This window comes from Antechinus flavipes, chromosome 3, assembly GCF_016432865.1.
Source record: "Antechinus flavipes isolate AdamAnt ecotype Samford, QLD, Australia chromosome 3, AdamAnt_v2, whole genome shotgun sequence".
Lineage (NCBI taxonomy): Eukaryota > Metazoa > Chordata > Mammalia > Dasyuromorphia > Dasyuridae > Antechinus > Antechinus flavipes.
Genome location: NC_067400.1, coordinates 584,577,253 through 584,601,168, shown reverse-complemented (window position 1 = coordinate 584,601,168; position 23,916 = coordinate 584,577,253). Strand labels below are relative to the sequence as shown.

The window sequence follows — 23,916 nt, the reverse complement described above, 5'->3', positions numbered from 1 at the left end:
CTCTTTGTCAAAGAAATCCACTTCCATCAGAATACATTCTCAAATAATATAGTTGTTGAGGTATATAATGATCTCCTGGTTCTGCTCATTTCACTTAGCATCAGTTCATGTAAGTCTCTCCAAGCCTCTCTGTATTCATCCTGCTGGTCATTTCTTACAGAACAATAATATTCCATAACATTCATATACCATAATTTCCCCAGCCATTCTCCAATTGATGGGCATCCATTCAATTTCCAGTTTCTAGCCACTACAAACAGAGCTGCCACAAACATTTTGGCACATACAGGTCCCTTTCCCTTCTTTAGTATTTCTTTGGGATATAAGCCCAATAGAAACACTGCTGGGTCAAAGGGTATGCACAGTTTGATAATTTTTTGGGCATAATTCCAGATTGCTCTCCAGAATGGCTGGATTCGTTCACAACTCCACCAACAATGCATCAGTGTCCCCGTTTTCCCGCATCCCCTCCAACTTTCATCATTATTTTTTTCCTGTCATCTTAACCAATCTGACAGGTGTGTAGTGGTATCTCAGAGTTGTCTTAATTTGCATTTCTCTGATCAGTAGTGATTTGGAACCTTCTTTCATATGAGTGGTAATAGTTTCAATTTCATCATCTGAAAATTGTTCATATCCTTTGACCATTTATCAATTGGAGAATGGCTTGATTTCTTATAAATTTGAGTCAATTCTCTATATATTTTGGAAATGAGGCCTTTATAAGAACCTTTAACTGTGAAGATGTTTTCCCAGTTTGTTGCTTCCCTTCTAATCTTGTTTGCATTAGTTTTATTTGTACAAAGACTTTTTAATTTGATATAATCAAAATTTTCTATTTTGTGATCAGTAATGGTCTCTAGTTCATCTTTGGTCACAAATTTCTTTCTCCTCTACAAATCTGAGAGATAAAACTATCCTATGTTTCTCTAATTTATTTATAATCTCATTCTTTATGCCTAGATCATGGACCCATTTTGATCTTATCTTGGTATACGGTGTTAAGTGTGGGTCCATGCCTAATTTCTGCCATACTAATTTCCAGTTATCCCAGCAGTTTTTATCAAATAATGAATTCTTATCCCAAAAGCTAGAATCTTTGGGTTTGTCAAACACTAGATTGCTATAGTTGATTATTCTGTCTTATGAACCTAACCTTTTCCACTGATCAACTAATCTATTTCTTAGCCAATATCAAATGGTTTTGGTGACTGCTGCTTTATAATATAATTTTAGATAAGGTACAGCTAGGCCACCTTCATTTGATTTTTTTTTTCATTAATTCCCTTGAGATTCTCGACTTTTTATTGTTCCATATGAATTTTGTTGTTATTTTTTCTAGATCATTAAAATATTTTCTTGGAGTCTGATTGGCATAGCACCAAATAAATAGATTAGTTTAGGGAGTATTGTCATCTTTATTATATTCACTCGGCCTATCCAAGAGCACTTAATATTTTCCCAATTATTTAAGTCTGACTTTATTTGTGTGGAAAGTTTTTTGTAATTTTATGAGCAATCCTTTTAAACAGATTTTCTTATTTGTCATGTTGTGCAAGAAAAATCAGACCTAAATGTTGTGATCTTTTTCTTCTCAAAACGCACCAGGTGATAAAAGTTCAGATCTTTTATTATCTCCAATATAGCCCGGTTAGCTTAGAGGCCTATCTCTCTGCTTGGTTCCAAGAGCTCTCTCTGAATGTCGTCAAATCCAAAGGTCTGGTCCTTCAGCCTCTGCCTCTGCTTTCTTCAGCCTCCAGCCAGCTCCATTCTTCATGTCATTCCCCGAGAAATCTCGACTTGTAGCGTCTTCACTCTGAAGAACTTCCTTGACTGGCCCATTGAAGCTCTATTTATGCTAGTACTCTCTGGCCCAAAGAGCTTCAAGGGAGGTGTGAACTCATTAAACTCCAATGAGTAAAGGTGTGAACACAAGCCTTGTATTAATTAGTTCTACTTAGTACCTTGTTTCAGGTTCTGCCCAAAACATCTTCTTGTAAGATTAGATCAACTCTAATTAGTTAGCAGTTAGTAAGGATTCCAACACCTAAAAGGGAAAAACCACAAGAAAGAAAAAAGAAAAAAAAGGAAAAAGAAAAGAAAAGAAAAAAAGGTGAAAATATTATGCTTTGATCCACATTAGTCTCCATAGTTCTCTCTCTGGATGCAGCTGCCACCCTCCATCACAAGTCTATTGGAAGTGCTTTGAATCACCTCATTGTTGAAAAGATCCATGTCCACTAGAGCTGATCATCACATAATCCTGTTGTTACTGTATACAATGATCTATCTCTTGGTTCTGCTCATTTCACTCAGCATCAGTTCATGTAAGTCTCTCCAGGCCTCTCTGAAATAATCCTCCTGATCATTTCTTAGAGAACAATAATCTTCCATAACATTCATATACCATAATTTATTCAGCCATTCCCCAACTGATGAGCATCCATTTAGTTTCCAGTTCCTTGCCACTACAAAAAGAGCTACCACAAACATTTTTTGCATGTGGTCCTTTTTTCTCTTTTATGATCTCTTTGGAATACAGACCCAATAGAGACATTGTGGGACCAAAGAGAATGCACAGTTTGATAGCCTTTTGGACATAGTTCCTAATTTCTCTCCAGAATGTTTGGGTCATTTGTGAATATATTTTTAATCAATAACTGTATTTCAATATAATTGATTTTGTTTGTAAGTCTATGGATTTTCATTTATTTATTAATTATTTGGGTTTTTTGTTAAATTTTAAGTTCCACCTTGTCTCCTTTCCAACCCTGCATTAGAGAAGGTCAATGTCATACCTATATATGTATAAATAGATATATATATATATATATATATATATATAGATGTATATAGATATTGATACACATGCACATACTTACATTTAAATGGAAAGAAACAGAGACTGAGAGAGATAGAGAGAGAAATACAATACATACTTCCATTTATCAGTTCTTTCTCTGGAGGTGAATGGTATTTTTCTTTATAAGTCCTTTATAATTGATCTGAATGATCATATTATTCGGAATAGCTTAGTAATTCACAGTTACTTTTCTTTTCTTTTTCTTTTTTCTTTTTAAATAACTTTTTGTTGACAGAACCCATGCCAGGGTAATTTTTTTTTACAACATTATCCCTTGCACTCACTTCTGTTCCAATTTTTCCCCTCCTTCCCTCCACCCCCTTCCCCAGATGGCAAGCAGTCCTTTACATATTAAATAGATTTCACAGTTACTTTTCAAACAATTTTGCTGTAACCATATACAATGTTCTCTTGTTATTGATCATTTATCTCTGCATTATTTCATTCAAGTCCTTCCATGTTTTTTTCTAAAACCACTTGTCATTTCTTACAGAATAGTAGTATTTCTTCACAATCATTTATCCTATCTTATTTAGCCATTCCCAATTGATGGGCATCCCCTCAATGTCCAATTCTTTGCCACCATAAAAAAAAAAGCTCCTATAAATCTTTAAGATCCTTTTCCTTTTTGTAATGTTCTGGTTTGCTTTCTGGAGGTCTTGGGACAAGCCTTCATTTCAGCAGAGTTAAAAAAAAAAAAAAAAAAAAAACACAAGAATAGCCTGGTGATAAAGTCCAAAAGTCTTTATTGTCTCCTTCACAGTCTGTCTCCTTGTCTGGGACCCAGGCTGGCTTTCTGGAGGCCTTTCAGATGAGCCTTGGTCTCAGTGGAGAAGTGAAGGAGGTCAGGCCAGCCACCACAGTGATGGGAGATGGAATGAATGTCTCTCCTTGACTTCAAGACCTTGAGCTCCAGCCTCCAGTTCTCTGTCTTCTCTGAGTCTGTCTCCAAGTCCCCTCTAGGTCTGACTCTAACCTCTTAAATACTCTATTACAATTACATCCATTCATCATACTGAGTATAAGCCAATTGTTATATCACTAGGGAACCATTATTTGTTGTAAGATTAATTCAATCATACTGAACTAGAGGATTATTAATCACCATGCTAAACTAGATAACTATTGTCTTATCAATTCCACTGACTTAACACCTTGTAAGATCCTTGTTTCAAGTACAGAGTTCTGGCACATTTCACCTTTTTCCCTGAACACCTTGGGAAATAGATGAGTGGTATTGTTGGGTCACTTGAGCATAATTCCAAATTGCTCTCCAAAACGATTGGATCAGTTCACAGTTTTACCAACAGTATACCAATGTCCCTTCCTCTCCTCCCCTTTCCCCCCAATATTCTCTCTAGTATTTGCCATTTTCTATTTCCATCATTCTAGTCAACCTGATTGGTATGAGGTGGTTCATCAGAGTTATTTTAATTTGCATTTCTCTAATCAAGAGTGATTTGGATCATTCCCTCTCCCATCATTCCCTCCCCCCCCCCATTTGATTATATATAGCTTTGATTTATCTTCTTCCAAAAACTGTCTGATCTTATGCTTTAATCATTTATCAGCTGGAAAATGACACACATTCTTATAAATTGATTCAGTTATACATGTATTTGATATACTATGCCTTTATTTGAGAAACTGGCTATAAAATATTTTTTCTCAATTTTCTGGTTTCCTTCTAATTTTAGCTACATTGGTTTTATTTGTGCAAAACCTTTTTTTAATTGAATATAATTAGAACTGTCCATTTTACATCCCAGATGACTCTATCTCTTGTTTATTCATAAATTCTTCTCTTATCATAATTCTGATAGATTATATATTCCATTCCTTTTCTAATATATTTATGCTCTCTCCTTTTATGTCTAAGTCATGTATTCATTTTGACTTTATTAGTAAACAGCATAAGATATTGATCTATGCCTAGTTTTGCCAGACTGTTTTCCAGTTTTCTCAGTGAGTATATTCCTGTACATTTTATTTTGTGCATTTAAAAACATTATTCTAAGAAGGGACCTCATGGGCTTCACTAGACTAGCAAGGACATCCAGAACACAAAAATGATTCAAAGCTTTAAGTCTGTATAGCAGCTGCAGAAAAGATGCTAATCTGCATTGCTATTCACTATACAAATTGAAATTATTTGTCCGGTCCAATTCTAAAATCCTTTGGTACCCCCTTACCTTTCAGTTTTCCAGCTCCTTCCTCTTCCAATAGTGTTTGAGATTTGAAATGTTGCTCTCTTTTATAGTATTTGCATTTTAAATGGGGATCCTCGGCTTAAGAGCTAGCTAAAAGAAAGAGATACCTTTTTAACATTGTCATTACTTATGCAAAAATCTACTCTGTAAAGTACCAGAGAAGTGATCATTCATCCTCTCCTAAAAAACTGAGGTGGGGGAAACAGAGGAGAGGAAAGGAGAGAGGGACTGAGGGAGAGGGAAAGGGATAAGAAAAGGGCAGAGAAAACAAGGGAGAGACAGAGAGACACAGAGAGAGACAGAGACAAAATCAGACAGAGACAGACAGAGACAAAGACAGAGTCAGACAGAACCTATCATCTCCCAAGTCACTTTTGAATTTTTAAAAATTGCCCAGGAGCGTTATATACACAGATTCTCCCATTTCTCCACATCCATTAATTTCCTGAAGAACTGCGTCACTTTTCCACTTTTGTTTCCCTAGTACTGTTTCTCAAGCACTTTTTATTTTCTTGACCTAGACCTCTAATTTCATTGGCATAGAGTGCTCTCCAATGAACTCTCTTTATCCAAAGCAGATTAGCTGTAATTTATAGTCTTAAAGAGTTGCTCAGGGGCACTAAATCAACCTGCTGAGGGTTGAGCATCCCCTATAAATCAAAAGCCAAATTTGAGCCCAAGTTGCCAGCTCAAGCCAGCATTCTATCTGCCACACCATATTACACTTATTGGTGTACACATTGGCAGTTATAACTTAAGCTGAATAAACACCAACTTGAGCATAAAGGCAGTTTAACCCTAACCAAGAGTCCTGGAAGTGCAGGAAAGCATATGTTTAATCCATACTCCTACCCTCCCATCCTCAGAGCAACTCACATCCCTTCTCTAGGCCTCCAAGTTGTCTGTCACTTATAAACTGCATCATCCCAAGATTCTAAGGAACAGTACCTGGCACCTAGAGGGTGATTTATAAACACTTATAGAATTGAGGTATGTGAATGTGGTGGAGTATTTCTGTAGCTTATGAAATAAAGAACAAAAGGAATTCAGAGAAGCTTGTCGAAACTGTTGCAAAACAAAATAAGCAGAACTTTAAGAAAGGAAAACAAAGTACAAAATGATTGTTACAACCTAATCAACCACCTTTTTTGAATTCTAGAACCTTTGCCGGTCTGTGAACCCCATCTCAGAATGATAATTTTCAATGAATAAAACAAAATTTATTGGATTGCAAAAAACCACCCAAAAACCAAAAACCAAAACCTGATTATATTGAAATAGTTGTCATTTTAATAGTTGTTATTTAAAAGATCCTAAGTTAAAAATCCCTGATGCCAGTGGAAAAAAAACAACAAAAATCCCAAACCAACAGCTGTGTAATTATCTTGACTGAGAAACTTGGCCCCGGGGTGGAGAAAATGCACCTTCATCTCTCTGCAGAGATAAGGGACTTCAGGCTTGGAATTTCATATTAACAGTTTCTCTTAATTGATATTGTTGGTTTTACTGAACTGTTCTCCCTCTTCCCCCCTTTTAAAAATTCTGTGTAGCAAAAAATGACTCTGGGTACAAAGAAGCTATAAAAACAAAAGCTAGCAATGGTATTTTCCAAATGTTTGTGAAATGAAATGGGCTTCTTCGGAGTTTTAGAGTGGGAGGTATTCCTTTCCCCCTCCTCCTCTCATCTGGGGTGGCTACTGATTCCCAACTCCAGAGCACAAGGTGGAGAGGGAGACCTGGACTCTAGGTAGTTCACCTTTGGGCTCTAAGAGCATATCGGAATTCCTTTCACTCCCCAGCCTGGGAGTTGTTTGCCCTTGGATCTCAAAGGAGAACTGACTTTGCAAGGGGGTTGGATTTAAATTAGGGAGGGCTCTGCGAAGTCCCTAATCGCACTTTCTCCTCCAGAGCCAACTGGATCCAATGGCAAGACATAGATCAGGACAACTGGAGATGGCCCCACCATGCAATGGGAGACCTCGGCCTTTTTTCTGGGTCAGAGGAGACTGGTCACTCCAACTTCTATCCAAACACGCCCATCTGAAGGCACACCTACTAGGGAGTGCTCATCCAGACGGCCCAGGACACACCCATGAGGAGGAGGAGGAAGGGGAGCGGGAGGGTGGAGCTATGGCCCCAAGCCGGGCTCCTGTTAGTTGCTCCAGCCTCCACCCTTTTGGTTCCTAACTCCCATCCCCAACTAGACAGCCACAGCTGCCTTCCTGCCGGCTCCCTGCCTACTGCTGACCTGAGAGAAGAGTTCCTCAAGGTCAAGGCCATGGCCCAAGTACCCGTTAACCTGGATCTGTGCCCAAGTACCTGGGAACCTTTGGAGCCAGCTCAGATTCAGAAGCTCATCAGCAGGAGCCAAGAAGCCAAGAAGTTTGCCTACTGTCCCTACAGTAACTTCCCAGTGGGGGCAGCTCTCCTGACCCAGGATGGGAAGATTTATTCAGGTAAGCCCAAAGTTCATCCCTTCCCCCATCCCCTACCCTTACATATAGAAAAGAACAGAAAGAGAGCTAGACTTAGAGGGATGGAGACTCGGATTCAAATCCTACCTTAAGACACAAGGTAAATAGTAGATCTCATTTTTCTCATCTGTAAAATTAGATTGGATTTGGGCTGGATGGTCCCTGAGGTCTCTTCTAACTCTGAATCTGTAATCCTGTGAGCATTGCCTCCTCCTGGAAATTCTTTTGGTTACTCTTAAATCTTAGAAGGTCAATTAAAACCAATTTATAAATAAAATTGCATTTCAGTAGGATAGCTTTGTGCTGTTAAAAGTGGTTTGCTTTTAAAAAATAGATTCTTTAAAAAAACATTAAATTATAGATTAAAAACCCAACATTTTACTCTCTGACAATTATGTCCTCATACTCTTGGCACAGAGCACTTCAAAGAGGTTTGAATCAAACCTCTTTGAACCACCTTCACTCCTTCCCCCCACCTCCCCATCACTACCAAAGCAAAGTTGCTCATCTCCCATATGCAGGGACTTTTCCTTGGCATCTGACTGGGGAGGAGTGGACTCCATCCAGGACCTAGGTATTTCAGCTGATGAGAGTTGGGATAATAGAAAAAGGATTCTGTGCTCATTTGAAAGGCTGAAGATATTGGAGAGAGACCAAGTTCTCTTAGAGATTAGGATGGGATGAGTCCTTTGAGGCAAAGACTCAGAATTACAGCTACAAGGAAGCTTACCCCTTCAATTCCAATCAATGTAATTTTACAAAAGAGATGACAGAGATCCAAAGAATAGTTCTTGCTTAAAAGAACACAGAGTGTAAGAGCAAAGATATTATGAGTCTATATTAGTCATGTTGTGAAAGGAAAATCAGAACAAAAGGGAAAAGCCATGAGAAAGAAAAAGCCAAAAAAAAAAAAAAAGATGAAATACTATACTCCTATCCACATTCAGTCTCCAAATTTCTCTCTCTGGATGTGGATGGCATTTTCCATCTCAGGACTATTGAAATTATCTTGGATCACTGTATTACTGAGAAGAGTTAAGTATCATAGCTGATCATCACACTATGTTGCTGTTACTGTGTACAATGTTCTCCTGGTTCTTCCTACTTCACTTAGCATTAGTTCACGGAAATTTCTCCAGCCCTTTCTGAAATCATCCTGCTGATTATTTCTTATAGAATAATATTATTCCATTATGTTGGAATCTTTACAAACTGCTAACTAATTAGAGTTGATCTAATCTTACAAGAAGATGTTTTGGGCAGAACCTGAAACAAGGTACTAAGTAGAACTAATTAGTACAATGCTTGTGTTTGCACCTTTACTCATTGGAGTTCACAAGTATGCCAGCTTCACAAAGTAAACTTTGTAACTTTGTGAGTCCACACCTCCCATGGTGCTCTCTGGCCCTAAGAGCTTTAAGGGAGGTGTGAATTCACAAAGGTATAAAGTTTACTTTGTGAAGCTGGCATACTTGTGAACTCCAATGAGTAAAGGTGCAAACACAAGCATTGTACTAATTAGTTCTACTTAGTACCTTGTTTCAGGTTCTGCCCAAAACATCTTCTTGTAAGATTAGATCAACTCTAATTAGTTAGCAGTTTGTAAAGATTCCAACATCATTACATTAATATACCATAACATATTCATCCATTCCCCAACTGATGGGCCATTTGTTAATTGGAGAATGGCTTGTATTCTTATAAATCTGAGTCAGTTCTCTATATTTTAGAAATGAAACCTTTATCAGAAACCTTGGATATAAAAAGTTTTCCCCATTTTCTGCTTTCCTTCCAATCTTGGTTGCATTGGTTTTATTTATAAGAAAAGTTTCAATTTAATATAATCAGAACCATCCATTTTGCATTTCATGATATTCTCCAGTTCTTTGACCATAAATTCCTTCCTTCTCCACAGATCTGAGAGGTAGACTATCCCCTGTTCTCCTAATTTGTTTATAGAATCATCCTTTATGTCTAAATCATGAGCCCATTTCAACCTTATCTTGCTATAGGATATTAAGTATTGGTCAGTGCCTAGTTTTGAGCAGTATTCTTTTTACTATACCATGCTGAATTCCCCAACAAGGGAGACAATAAATGCTAAGCACCCTATGTAAATGCCAGTTGTTATTAATATTATCCAGAGCTTGGATGACCTCATGGCCCCATTGAACACAGTTCTGTGAATCTCCATGATGGTCTGGTCTCCCTTGTGTTAGACCCCGAAGAGCAGTTGCAAGCCCCCATTAACCTGAGAGACAGCAGGGATGCTAATGGCAGCTGTACTGTTATGGCTAGATAATAACAATCATTTCCTCTATAATTCTCATATTCTAGTCCTCAAACATATGGGTCATATACTCAAGTAATTAATAATTACAATGAAATCCCCATTATATTATACCTCACTGTATTGTACTTCTCTCCCAAGATTGTTGTAAGGATCAAATAAGATATATTTATAAAATGCTTGTTTCAGTCCCTAGCACACGGCACACTTAATATGAGATAATAGTCATTGAAAGAAATGATTATTTCTTTCCTGTATTTAATAACTAATTATTGAATTAAGGCCAAGGGTTTCCCCTCTTCTACTTCCTTATTCTGAAATCAGCCCCTGTCTAAGTTACTCAGGCAGCCTTTGAAATGCACGGCTCCTGCTGAAAGGAAGAACTCAAATTTCTTCAAAAGGTAAAATTAGGTGAACTGCTGGATTTGAGCCCATTGTCTTTTACTCTGACAGGTTTGGGGGGAAAGTGTGGCTAGGGGATGGAGACAAACTTGTATCTGTGTGACTTTGAACAAGTGACTTAAGATTCCTGGGCCTCAGTTTCTTCATCTGTAAAACAGTGGTGAGGAGGTGATGGGAGCATCCCTTCTAACTCTAAGTGCTATCATCCAATTTCCTCATCTGGAAAGAGCCAATCAATCAGTCGACAAGCTTTTGTTTCCCACTTGTTATGTGCAAAGCACTGTCCAAAGTGCTGGAGATATAAATAGAAAAGAGAATCATTCCCAGTTCCCAAGAAGCTCAGATTCTACTAGAGGGTGACAACTTATACAGGAAGTTTTAAAACTATAAGTGAGATGGACTTGCATGGTCCTGAGGTGCAGCATAGCAATGTATCTTCTTTACTATTACCATTAATAATATCGTATCGATTTCTGTTACTGACTGGCTGACAGTGCCAAGAACTTTGATGGATAGAACTTTCTTTTCTGGGGCTACTGAGAAGGCAAAGACTGTAACACCTGCTGAAGTTGCCAGATCGAAGAAGTAAAAGTAGATTAATGACTATCTGTGATTTTCAGACCCATGAGGAAGGGATTCATTGCAGGGGGTCTGAGAATCCATTGATTCCAATGACCTGCTGAGTCATTAAATGATTCAGTACAATAAGTTAGCAAATATGTCTTCTATAGTCTGGATAGATAGTATGTTTTGCAACATTTATGGGTTACCATTTTTCAAATTGAAATAAAGTGTTTGATTTGGAGGGGTGAGAGGACCCAAATTTGAATTCTGTCTCTACCCTTTACTAGCAGTAAAACCTTGGGCTATCATTTATGTCTCCGTTTCTTTATTTGTAAAGTAAAGAGGTCAGACTAAGTAGTAACCTCTGAGTTCCTTTTCAGATCTAAATCATTTGTTTATGAAATATACTTCTGTAATTAATATAGCTGCTTTATAATTTTAAAAGTGCATATTTTATTTTAAAGTCCTATTCAATTAATACTAACTTGTTGCCACCCTGTATTTTTTCAACCAGTGGTTACCAATAGCACGACTATTATTTGTCTAGGGAATAGGAATTCATAAAATATTTTAGGAGTACTTATCCAGAACTGAATGCTCTTTAAGTGTTTTTGGATTCTAAATCTTATGATCCTGTGTCAAGGTGAGTCATTTTTACAGGTACATAGATGAATCAACTCTTATCACCCAGAGTTTCTCCTCTTTGTCAAATCACTCTCTCCACTATGTCTCTAGCCATTCCCCAACTGATAGTTTTATCTAGTTTGCTTCTAGTTCTTAACTGGAATAAAAAGTGCTACTATAAATATTCTGGCAAATGAAGGCTTTCTCCTTATCAACAGGTTTAATCCTCAAGGTTTAAATTTAGTGATTTAATCTCTGGTTTAAAGGGTTTGGATATTTTAGTCATTTTATGTGCACAATTTTCAAATTGCTTTCCAAAATGGTTGTATCACTTCACAGATCCACCAAAAATGTATTAAAATGTATATCATCTTAAAATCTCTCTATTTTTATAATTTTTGTCATCTTGGCTAATTTTCAAGGTGACAGAATCTCAGGGTTCTTTTGATTTTCCTTTTCTTATTATTATAAATTTGGAACATTCTTTCATGTTATTGTGAATAATTTGCAATTCTTTTGAGAACTGCTTGTTTATATCCACTGACTACTTATATATTGGAGAATGGCTATTAATTACGTATATATATATATATGTATACATTTACATATATGTGTCATCTATATTTGTTGGTGTTTTTGTTTTGTCATGTTCAACTCTATGTGATCTCATGGATTTTTGTCCATAGGGTTTTCTTGGTTTGCCAAGATACTGGAGTGGTTTGCCATTTGCATGTCCTCATTTTACAGATGAGTGTATGGGACAGTGACCCTTACTCAAATTAAAATCAGGGACTCTCAAAGTAAAAAAAAAAAAAAAAAGCCAAAAAAGATTTATTATAATCTCCCAAGAAAGGCTAACTCCCAATGGATAAGGTATCAACAGAGGAGTGCAAAGCACAAACTGCAAAACACAAGATTAAATAAATCTTAAACACAGAAGTCCCTCTCTCCCCTTCCCTCAGACTTTTTCTCCCGTTGTCTTGGGGAATCCAGGCTTACTTTTTAAATGCAGAAATACATCTGAGAAACAAAAGAATGTTAGTAAATAACAAACTTTTAATTTTATTTTATTATAGCTTTTTATTTAAAAAGCCATATGCATGGGTAATTTTTCAATATTGACCCTTACAAAATCTTCTGTTCCAAATTTTCCCTTTCTTTTCCCTCACCTCCTCCCCTAGATGGCAGGTAGTCCATAAATATAGTAAATATCAAACTCTTAATTTAAATTTTCCTCAAGAACTGCAGATATTCTTGGATGAGAGAATTCTGTTGACTGAATCCCCAAAGGCATCTTCACCTTTAAAAGAAGGACTTAAATGCTAATTAAGAAGAGGTGGGAAACAGGAAGGGGAAGACTATGTTCAAATACTTGCAGGTTTTTACCTATAGCTCAACTTGTTATTATAAAGTCTCAAGACATAATTAGGGCATAGTTCAGGGTCACATTTCCATAAGAGGTCTTCACTCAGTTTATGCCATTCAGTCTCTGTCTTTATTTATTAACCTTTGAAGACCTCTCACACCATTCTTGATATATTTTTTCAACCATCTTATTCTCAATCTCCAATCCCTCTGAGTCTGTCCTTTTTTTTTTTTTTCTGCTGGAGTCCATCTTTGTCAGGAAGCAAAGAACCTTTTTGCAGTTTAATTTCTTGGTCCCACATTCTAAAGGTTCAAGTCTAACAGGACCTTCCCCTCTAAGTTGTTCAATTTTTCCCCTGTGGAAATCCCAGTCATGTCTGTGAGGTTAAATTTTCCATATAAAACCTACTTGTGGGCCATCCCATGGCTGCTACCTTCTTTGGGTCAGTTCACCACAACATTCTACCTTGTGTCTTTTCCCTTCCTCCATGCCATGTGGCATCTCCCCTAACTCCACTATGCTTCCCAACCCCACTTCCCCTCCTTACAGCTAACTTTTTGAGGGTGCTAAGTCCTTTTCAGGATTTAGCCTGTCAGCTAAGGGCATGCCCCAACCTCATGAGGTATTTCCTTTCTTCTGGGAAATTGTTAGTTCCACTAAGAAACTTGTCTTTCATATATTCTCCCACTTTATTTCATATTTGCCATCCCTTCATTTTGTCTGTAACCTATTCCTCCAAGTAAACCTACCCTTTGCCAAAGAATTGTGAATTCTTCCCATGATCCAACCGCAACCTTTGTTGCCTGCTATCATTTGGTGGCAAACTTCACCATAGATCATATCTATGTGAGGACCAGGTCTGAAGTGGGACATGGGCTAATTTTCTGAAGTCTTTGGCAATTTCCTTCACTACCTTATCATCAATTTTCACACGGCAAAAATTTAATTTCCCAACGCTACTTTCTTCAGCTAACAAGTGGTCTATTACTAATTTATGCTGGAGTCATGCTTCTCTACTCTGAGTGGCCTGGTCTGCTAATAAATCCAATGCCTTTGTCACTTGGTTAATAATTATTTCAACCATGACCTGGAGTCTAATGAGTTTATTCAGCATACAAATTGGGGTTCTGTACCCCCAACTCCCATCTGGGGTCATCTATCATCCCAACCATTTGTGTTCCCAGTAATTAAAGTAGGTAACTTCACAAATAAAGATGTCTCTTCAACAACAGAAATGCTGAAAGAAACAGACAGACATGAATCTAGCAACAGATGACTAGGCCAAATAACTCTGTTACTTATTTAGGATATAATGACCACATATTTTCAGATAGGAAACTGCAAGCTCTTATACACTGAATTGTGCTCATAGCTTCTACTGAACACTTGCCCTCATTATAGAAATTTGCTGTAAGAGGAGAATGCAGGGACATGATTATAATAAAAAACTGGTGGTTCAGACCTCATTCTAAGAGCATATACATGGATATAGGATAAAACATCCTTAGCTAATTGTATGCAATAACAATTCCACCTTATAGTCAGACTCAGGAAAAATCAGGTGGGTTCTTATTCAAATGAACACCACTGGGAAACTGAGTCAGAAGGATCCCACCTTAAGTGAGGGCCAAGGTTGTCCTCCCAACTCTTGCCCAGATACTAACCTCCACTTGTAACAATTCAGGATCACATTCCTCTTGTAGCTTGTGGCATATTCCTTTCAGATGGTGGGTTACTTGCTTGATGATTCACCAGAAAATCATACCTGAATTCAAAACTCCAAATAATATCAGCTACAGTCCCAAGAGATTTTATCTCAAATAGCAAATGTGGTTAATCAAAGATTCAAGTAAATTTAGCTCTCAAGGATTACATATCCTAAATCAGTATTGACTGTGCCTACTTATATTAATAACAGAGATTCATCCTCGAAAGTTCCCAGTTTATCTTCATATCTAAGTAGATAGGTTTAAAATTCAACATTACACAAATTATTTTACTTTAAGATGCTCAATAACCAATCCATATTGAAACATGTTCAGGTATTAACCATGTTCAAAGGGACAAAGACATAGACCACTGTTTTCAGAATCTCCCTAAACAAGGGGACAGCTTTAAAATGACTCAATACAAACCAATTAAAACTCAAATAGAACATAAAGTACACTGTCCTAATTTCACAGTAAAGAACGCTATCAAAATTAATATAAATAATTTCTTCTTTGTAAAAAATGTTAATTCAACTTTCTCCAATCAAGGAGTCTCCATAAAGTTTTCTAGAAATATAAATAACAGATACTACAGCAATATTAAAAATTCCTCTAAGCACATTTAATCACCCCTCTCACCAAAATGTTCCTAACTGCAAAGTCAGTTTTGGACGTTATATATTATCCATTTTTGAAGTTCTTCAACAGGTTCTTTAAGCCTGGTGTTTTCACTCTCCAGATTGCAAAGTCAATTTTAGAGGTTATAAATTATCCTTAACAGTCCATTCTTGAGGTTCTTTCACAGGTCCTTTAAACCTGCTGTTCTCAGCCTCCAGATTGCAGTCTCAGTCATCTGTAGCATCTGGTAAGGTCCTTCCCACTCTTCTTTTTTCCAGGACTTAGTAAGCACCGACTTTCCTGGAACTGTACACTCTAAAAGTATTGTCCTAAGGACTAAAAGAGATGAGGATACTGCCAGTATATAATTCCTTTAAAACTTATCCTTTGTTTCAAAATTTCCTCCTAAATAAAATGAGCCAATATCATATGGGGAAAGTTCCAGATCACTTCTAGGGACAGTAATTCTTTAACAAAGCAATAGGCAAACATTTGGTCCAAGCAAATTTAGTCTCAAACATCAGTTTAGTTTTCTCTGTCTTAAGACTCAGATTCATTCCTTCCACTTTTCTTGATGAGGGCAGATGTCCCGGTTTATGGAATTACCACTCAATTTGCAATCCTCTCCATTATTTCTTATAAAATCTTAGAAGTAAATTGTGTTCTTTTATCATCCATACTTAGGCACAATTTGTTCCAATGTCATTCCACTAACCCCTGTTAAAGCAGTAGAGCCTGGGGAAAGTTTCCACCCATCCTTCCCCTTCCCTCCTCCTCCCCCCCTATGAAATGAAATGTCATTTCATTAAAACTATTTGAATGTTTTGGAATCAGGCACCCTCCCTCTACAGGAGCATTTTCTCAATACCTTTTTATTTATCTTATATTTATAATTTATGTTACACACTTTTCAGACACAATTTGTTTTGCAATTACACATATCCCTATACACCAAATTTTCTTGCTTTTACCTTAGCAAGACAAACCTTAATATTCAGAATATCTAAATTAATTTAGACCAAATTTCACAAAATTCATACTACATATGCAGCTGGGCTGACAAAATGTTAAAGCACAGTTCATGCAGTTTTCACAAATTACCCAATATATGATTTAGCAAGCAACATAGTAGTTTAAATATATTTCATCTAATTAGGAAATGCAAACATACAACCTCTTTAGGCAAGTTACCAGAGAATCAAAAAAAATTTTTTTCACTTAAAACCAAACCAAATATAGATTTAAATTTCCAACAGCAATACTTCAATATTATTGAATACATTTCTAAAATCTTAAAATCACAATTTAGCACACACTAGTTAATAGTAATTATCTCATACAATTTCAGAATCAGAATTTCAATTTAAACAGGCATCAAAATTTACGTTGGCAGAAAACTGGCCCTTGAAGTCTTTCTACAGGACTATACAAAATTGGCAGACTTTAGGACCCTGGGAGAGAGGGCCAGAGCAATTTGGACCCAAGTGTCTGGCTGCAGGTCTATGGCCCAGTAACTAACCCATCCTCTATGCCAGAAATGCCAGAGGGGCATGTCAAAGATGTACAATAAACTAATTCCAGTTAGACTGAGATAGTGCTGCAGACCCAAATTGGCCACTTCTAGGTCATAGAAATATGTCAGGTTGGGGGGAGGGGGGGGCGGTTCTTTTTGGTGTGGCAGTTTAAAATTTTCTCTATCTCAGAACTAGCCCTTCCTCTCTCTAGCTAAAAACTTTTTGCACAAGTCTATGTACAAAACAAGCATTTTAAAATTCCAAATAGCCAGATGGCTGACTGAGAGAAACGCAGAAGCCAAAACACAAGATCTTACATACACAAACACAAACTACTTTTCTAAATTAATCAAGCTCCTGTTCTTGGTCACACCTTAGGGTGGAAGTGAGAAGGAGTTCTGGAGCTGGCAGGCTGAATATTGACGGCTCCTTTGAATTTACACTCATCCCTTACATGGATGGGGAAGAATGGATAGTTCCTTCAAGTGAGTGTCAAAACAAAAGAATAGTATTTGATCTCTATACATTTTGGTACTTCATCCCAATTCTTCCTAAAAGGCTATCTTCCCAGGACAGTAGATAGGTTTTTAGAGCCAGCTAAATTTTCCAAGTTCACAGTATCTTATCCTCCTTAATCACCAGATCTTGCCAAAGGGAAACGAGAGTACTTTGTAGACTTTGTAGACTCTGTGTAGACACACACCATTTAAGTGTGTACTAATTCCAGTCATGCAGGCAGCTCACCAATTCTTGGCAAAAGGGAAAGTTCTCTTACGGGCTTGAACCTCTTAGCATCTATTTCCCCCCAATCCACCCCACTTTCACCAGTTTCTCTCCCACCTGAGTTGTGCACAATTTACTTGATCAGTTCCAAATTTTTTCTGCTGCCTTGTCTCCTAAGCTGAATTAATCCTCTATCTTTGCTAGCCCACATCTGTTTTTTGCTTTCTCCAAGTATCTCTCTTTGGGAGTTTACCTGATCAGAGTGGGAGTTTCAGAGCTGAGTCAAAGGATTACCAGAGAACTCTCCCGAGGGCCCTTGTCTAAGAATTCAGTATGGAAGAGACCCTTCACGAATAGGAAATATCCCAGACAAGCCCCCAAAACTGTAGGATAGTGACCTTTAGCCAAATTAAAATCAGAAACTCTTAAAGAAAAAAAAAGCAAAAAAGGGGATTTATAATGATCTTTGGATAAAGGGCAACTCCCAACAGACAAAGTGTCAGTAGAGGAGTACAAAGCACAAACTACATAACACAAGATTAAATAGACCCAAATGCAGAAGTTTCTCATACCCTCATCTCCAGACATTTTCTCTTATTATCTGAGGGAGTCCAGGCTAACATTCTAACTGCAGAAATCTATCCCAGAGAATATTAGTAGATAACAAACTCTTAATTTAAATTTCTCTCAAAAACTATTATACAAACAGACATTTTTGGATGAGAATTCTGTTAGCCTGAATTCCCAAAGCCCTCATCTCTTTTAAAAGAAGTACTTAAATGTTAATTAAGAGGTAGGGGGAACAGGAGGGGAAATATTCTTCCAAGACAATCCAACACTTGCACATTTTTACTTATAGCTCATCTTGTTATTGTAAAGTCTCAAGTCACAGTTAGAGTACAGTACAGGATCATATTCCCATGAGAGGTCTTCACTCAATTTAACCCATTCATGAGGAACTGAGGCAAATAGGGGTTGGCTGACTTGCCCAGGTTCACACAGCTTAGTAAGTGCCTGAGTCTACATTTGAACTTAAGAAGATAATCTTCTTGACTCTAAATCTAGTGGTCTGTCCACTCTAATAGCATGAAAAGAAGGTTGAAAGGGCAAAAAGACTTTGTTTTCCCTTCCCTTTCCCCACACACCTGCTATTAACTAGCTGTGTGACCTAAGGCATGAACTTCTCTCTGAGTCTCAGTTTCTTCGCCTTTAGAAGAAAAGGATTATTGTTCTCTAGGATTCCATCTGTAAAATAAAGGAATTGAGCCAGGTGATCTAAAATTTCCTCCCTGCTCTGATATTCCATGTTCTGATTTTCTATGTCCTAAGATTTCATCTCTCCATGACTAAAGTTTGATGGTGAACCAAAGTTTTGGGTCTCCTAATATTCACAAGTGACAGACTACTCAAAATAGATCCACTTGGAGAAGTAGAGATAAACAGGAGTAGGGTACAAAGCAGTCATTGGCAATAGCAAAAATCAAAGAAGCATTCTGCTTAATTTTTTTTTAATCACCCACTGCTTTCTAGATTCCTGTTTGTCAAGACAATATAATAATTTTTATGAATAATGATAATGCCAATTCCTGCTGTGTCATTTTGTCACAATATCCTTATGAGATGCATAGTACAAAGATTATTTTCTCCATTATATAGGAGAGGAAACTGAGGCTCTCATGATTCCAGAGGTAATTAAACAGTCAAATTGGAATTGAAACCCAGAGTTTCTGAGTGCCAACTCAGGACTCTTTCCACCCCATTATACTGCCAAGTCCAAGTTTGAATAAAAACTGAAGAACAGCACTAAGTATTTGGGGAAAATTTCTGGGATTAGCTTTTTGTAGTTGTTCCAGGCTGAGTCATAGCAGGGCTCAGCTTGTGACTCAGAGGAGTGTTTTTCATTTACTTCCTTTCCTTTGTATAACCTTCCCCATCAGTAGGAAACTCTTGAGTTTTGCAAGCCATTCTGTTCTTTGTGTGTTCTAAGGGACAGTCTGTAAAAATGATGGTGTAATGATGAAACTGTCTAAATATTATACTGTGGTTAGGAACCGCTTCTTGTTTATTTATCTCTGTTTTTGCTGAATACAGCAGAGAGCTTTGCATAGTAAGTATTCATTTATTAAAAGTTTATGGAAGGAAGTTAGTCAGCCTGAAACCTCTTATATAAGGGGGGGAAACCCAATAATAAAAGGTTTCTATATACTTAATCTAAACAACCACATAGTTGAGGTAGCTAAATGGTACAGTGGACAGAGCACTACCTCTAAAGTCAAAAGTTCCAATCTGGCCTCAGACACTTAACAATTACTAGCTGTATTGCCCTAGGCAAGTCTTAATTTTAATTTTCTCTTAACAGAAAAAAAAATACCCACAAAAAACAAAAACACAATCAACAAGCATTTATTAAGCTCCCCGTTATGTGCCAGGCACTGACCTGAGCACTAATTGATAGAAAATCAAAAGTGAGACACATCCCTTCCCTCTAGGAGCTTAATATCCCACTAACACCAATTAAATATATATGTTTACAACAATGAAAGATTTCTTGGAGTAGTGTTTAACAGGTTCAAGTTCTGTCTCTGATACATAAAAGCTATATGACTATTGATAAGATAGTCTCAATCATTCAGGGTTCCCAGTCAACACTCAAAAATTGTAAGGTATAGAAGAATTGTTGACATGAAGTTTTCTACACCTTTGAAATCAGAAGTTTGAAATCTCTCTATTCTATCTTTTTTTTTTCTTTTTTTTGCTAAGGCAATTAAGGTTAAGTGACTTGCCCAGAGTCACACAGCTAGGAAGTGTTAAGTGTTTGAGACCAGATTTGAACACAGGTCCTCCTGACTTCAGGGCTGGCGCTCTATCCACTGTGCCACCTAGCTGCCCCTATTCTACTTTCCCCCCAAAATAAGACTGCATTCCCCCAAAATAAAACAATTCAAGAAAACATTTTCCATAAAACACAAAACTTAAGAATATATTTCTTCATCAAACCATTCTCCAATTGATAAATGGTCAAAGGATATGAACAGACAATTCTCAGACGAAGAAATTGAAACTATTTATAGACATATGAAAGATCAGGATAAAATCTGGGAAGAATGGGGGAAGGATTTGATAAGGATAAAATCAGGGAGGAGTGGGAAGATGCAAGAAGGATAAGGACAAGTCAGGGAAAGAGTTGGAAGAGTGTTTGAAGAACAAAGTCATGGAAAATTTGGAGAACCAAAGTCAGGAGAGAATTGGAGAGACAAAGTCAGAGGAGACTTGGGAATATGGCTCAGAGTAGATTAAGGAATTTTGGTCTTAGAAAGAGGACAAAGATTGGCTAGAGTGACAGGAAAAGATAATGTGGAATGTTGGAGGGGATGTGGGAAAACAGGGACACTGATACATTGTTGGTGGAATTGTGAATACATCCAGCCATTCTGGAGAGCAATTTGGAACTATGCTCAAAAAGTTATCAAACTGTGCATACCCTTTGATCCAGCAGTATTTCTACTGGGCTTATACCCCAAAGAGATACTAAAGAAAGGAAAGGGACCTGTATGTGCCAAAATGTTTGTGGCAGCCCTGTTTGTAGTGGCCAGAAACTGGAAAATGAAAGGATGTCAATCAATTGGAGAATGGTTGAGGATGTATTCTGATGGAAGTGGATCTCTTCGATAAAGAGAGCCTTAATTGATCAAAAATGGACAGAAACAGCTACACCCAGAGAAAGAACACTGGGAAATGAATATAAACTGCTTGCATTTTTGTTTTTCTTCCCGGGTTATTTATACCTTCTGAATTCAATTCTCACTGTGCAACAAGAAAACTGTTCGGTTCTGCACACATATATTGTATCTAGGATATACTGTAACCCATTCAACATGTAAAGGACTGCTTGCCATCTGGGGGAAGGGGTGGAGGGAGGGAGGGGAAAAATCGGAACAGAAGTGAATGCAAGGGATAATGCTGTAAAAAATTACCCTGGCATGCGTTCTATCAATAAAAAGTTATTAAAAATATATATATATATTTCTTCAAAAATAAAACAACTCAAAAATAAACTTCCTCCAAAATACAATAATACTGTTCCATATTTGTAAGGTTCTGGTAAGCTTTCTGGAGGTCTTGGGACCAGCCTTCATTTTAGCAGAGTAATCACCATGAGAACAGTCAGGGATAAAGTCCAAATTCTTTATTATCTTCTTCACAGTCTGTCTCCTTCACTTGGGGCCTGGCTAGCTTTCTGGAGGGCCTTCAGACAGGACTTGGTCTCAGTGGAGAAAGCAGAAGAGTCACCACAACAGTCTCTGTCTTGAAGTCGTGCCTGATTCCAAGAGCTTGAGCTCCAGCTTATATACTCTATTACAATATTACAGTATACTGAGTATAAGCCAATCATATCACTAGGGAACCATTATTTGTTGTAAGATTAAATCAATCATACTGAACTAGAGAACTATTAATCACCATGCTAAACTAGATAACCATTATCTTATCAATTCCACTAAGTTAACACCTTGTTGTAGGACTAAATCAGTCATACTGAGCCTTAAGTATATTTTTCCAAAGTTCCTGTCCTTTACACATATCAATATGTCTTAATATATTGTCTTTTGCCTAAGATGCTCTCTCCATCTATCTCTTCATTTATTTATTCTCATATCTATCCCTTCTTTTTGTCTGTATCTATCCTTCTATCTCTCTGTCTTTTATTTATTCTTCCCTCTTCTTTTTTATCTTTCTCTATCCAGCCAGCCAGTCATCTGTCTGTCATCATGGTTCTCATTCTGCTTTGTTTCTTTAATATTATTTCATCTAAATCCTCCCCTTAATAGAATGTAAAATTCTTTTCCCCTCCTTGAGGCAATTGAGGTTAAGTGACTTGCCCAGAGTCACACAGCCAGGACCTGTTAAAAGTGTCTGAGATCAAATTTGAATTCAGGTCCTCCTGACTTCAGGGCCAGTGCTCTATCCACTGCACCAACTAGCTGCCCCAGTGTAAGATTCTTAAAGTCAGGATCTGTTTTGTTTTTGTTGTTATTGTTTTATCTGTATTCCTAGCACCAACCAGGGAGACCTTGTACCCAGCTAATGCTTAATAAATGGTCATTGGATTACACTACCATTGCTTACTTTTTTTCACATTTTCATGTTTTGCATTTTTAACTGACGTGGCAAAATGGAGACAATACCAGGCTAGACATCGCAAAGGTCATTTCTGCCTCTTCTCACTATCTAGTATGTGATTCTGGTCAAATCACGTAAGCTCTATGTGTCCCTAGCAATTCTCTCAAATATATTCATTTAAAGGGATAGTGATGATCCACTTCCATGTAGAGAGTACTTCCCTTACTACCAGAATCACAGATGTCCTCCCATTTAAATATCATTTTTATTGGCAGTGCAGCATTTCCTTCCAGGCTTCTGTACATTTAACCATTCACCAGCTGGTGTCTCTGCCTCCAGTGTCTCCCTTCTCCAATATATCCTCCGCACAGCTGCCAATTTTGTATTCCAAAAGGACACAAATCAATGCCCTAATCAAAACACTTCAGTGTTTCCAGGATAAAGTATAGACTCTTCTGTTTGGAATTGAAATCTCTTTACTGTATGGCTCAAGCTTACCAATCCAGACTGATTTCAAATTACTTCTCCTCGTACATGCTGGTATCCATGATGCTCCCTATGAGTGACATGCCTTCTCCCATCTCCACACCTTTTTCAGGTTCTCCTTCATACCTGGAATGCTCTTCCTCTTCATGTTCTAAAGCAGGGGTCCTCAAACTACGGCCAGCAGGCCAAATGTGGCAGCTGAGGACGATTATCTCCCTCACCCAGGGCTATGAAGTTTCTTTATTTAAAGGCCCACCAAACAAAGTTTTTGTTTTTACTATAGTCCGGCCCTCCAACAGCCTGAGGGACAGTGACCTGGCCCCCTGTTTAAAAAGTTTGAGGATCCCTGTATAAATCTAAAGGATCACGCTTAGAATCTCTAGTTTCCTCCAGGCTCCAGTGTCACTCACCTCCTTCTATAAGAGGCCTCCTCTGATATCTCCCATTGTTATCATCCTCCTCCTTCACACATTTGCACATTTTTTTGCCTTATTTCCTTGGAGGTGTTGTTCCCTCCTTGACAAGTGTTGGCCCAGCCTCTGGTTGAAGACTTTCAGTGACTAGAAAAACTACTTCACCCACCCCATTCCCAGGCAGGTCATTCCATTGCTGAAAAGCTCCAATCATTAGGAAGACTTTCCTTTTCAAACTGAAATCTGCCTCTGCAACTGCCCCCCATTATTCCTGACAGCTCTTTAGGTACCTGGAGAAGCTATCATGTATCCCTTAAATCTTTATTTTTCCAAGTTAAATGTTTTTTAGCCCCTTTAACTTTTCCTTTTATGACATAGTTTCCGGTTCCCTCAATATCCAGATTCCCTTCCCTTGGTTTAACTCTGTATGCCCATTGCACCAGGATCTGTGATAATCCCTTAGCAGTATTTTAGAATCTGAATGCTTTTTATTGATAGAGAAACCCCCATTTTTTTTCAAAAAAAATTTTCCCCAAAAA

The 23,916-nt window shown here is 37.6% G+C and overlaps 1 protein-coding gene across 1 annotated transcript in view; it reads left to right on the top strand.

The window, feature by feature from the left end:
- The first annotated feature begins 7,150 nt into the window (after window positions 1-7,150).
- Window positions 7,151-23,916, top strand: part of CDA (cytidine deaminase) — a 36,346-nt gene continuing 19,580 nt past the window's right edge. The window contains exon 1 of the mRNA XM_051988355.1: window positions 7,151-7,529. Within this exon, the coding sequence (XP_051844315.1) occupies window positions 7,166-7,529 (364 nt within the window). The 5' untranslated portion in view covers window positions 7,151-7,165. The remainder of the gene's footprint in view (window positions 7,530-23,916) is intronic.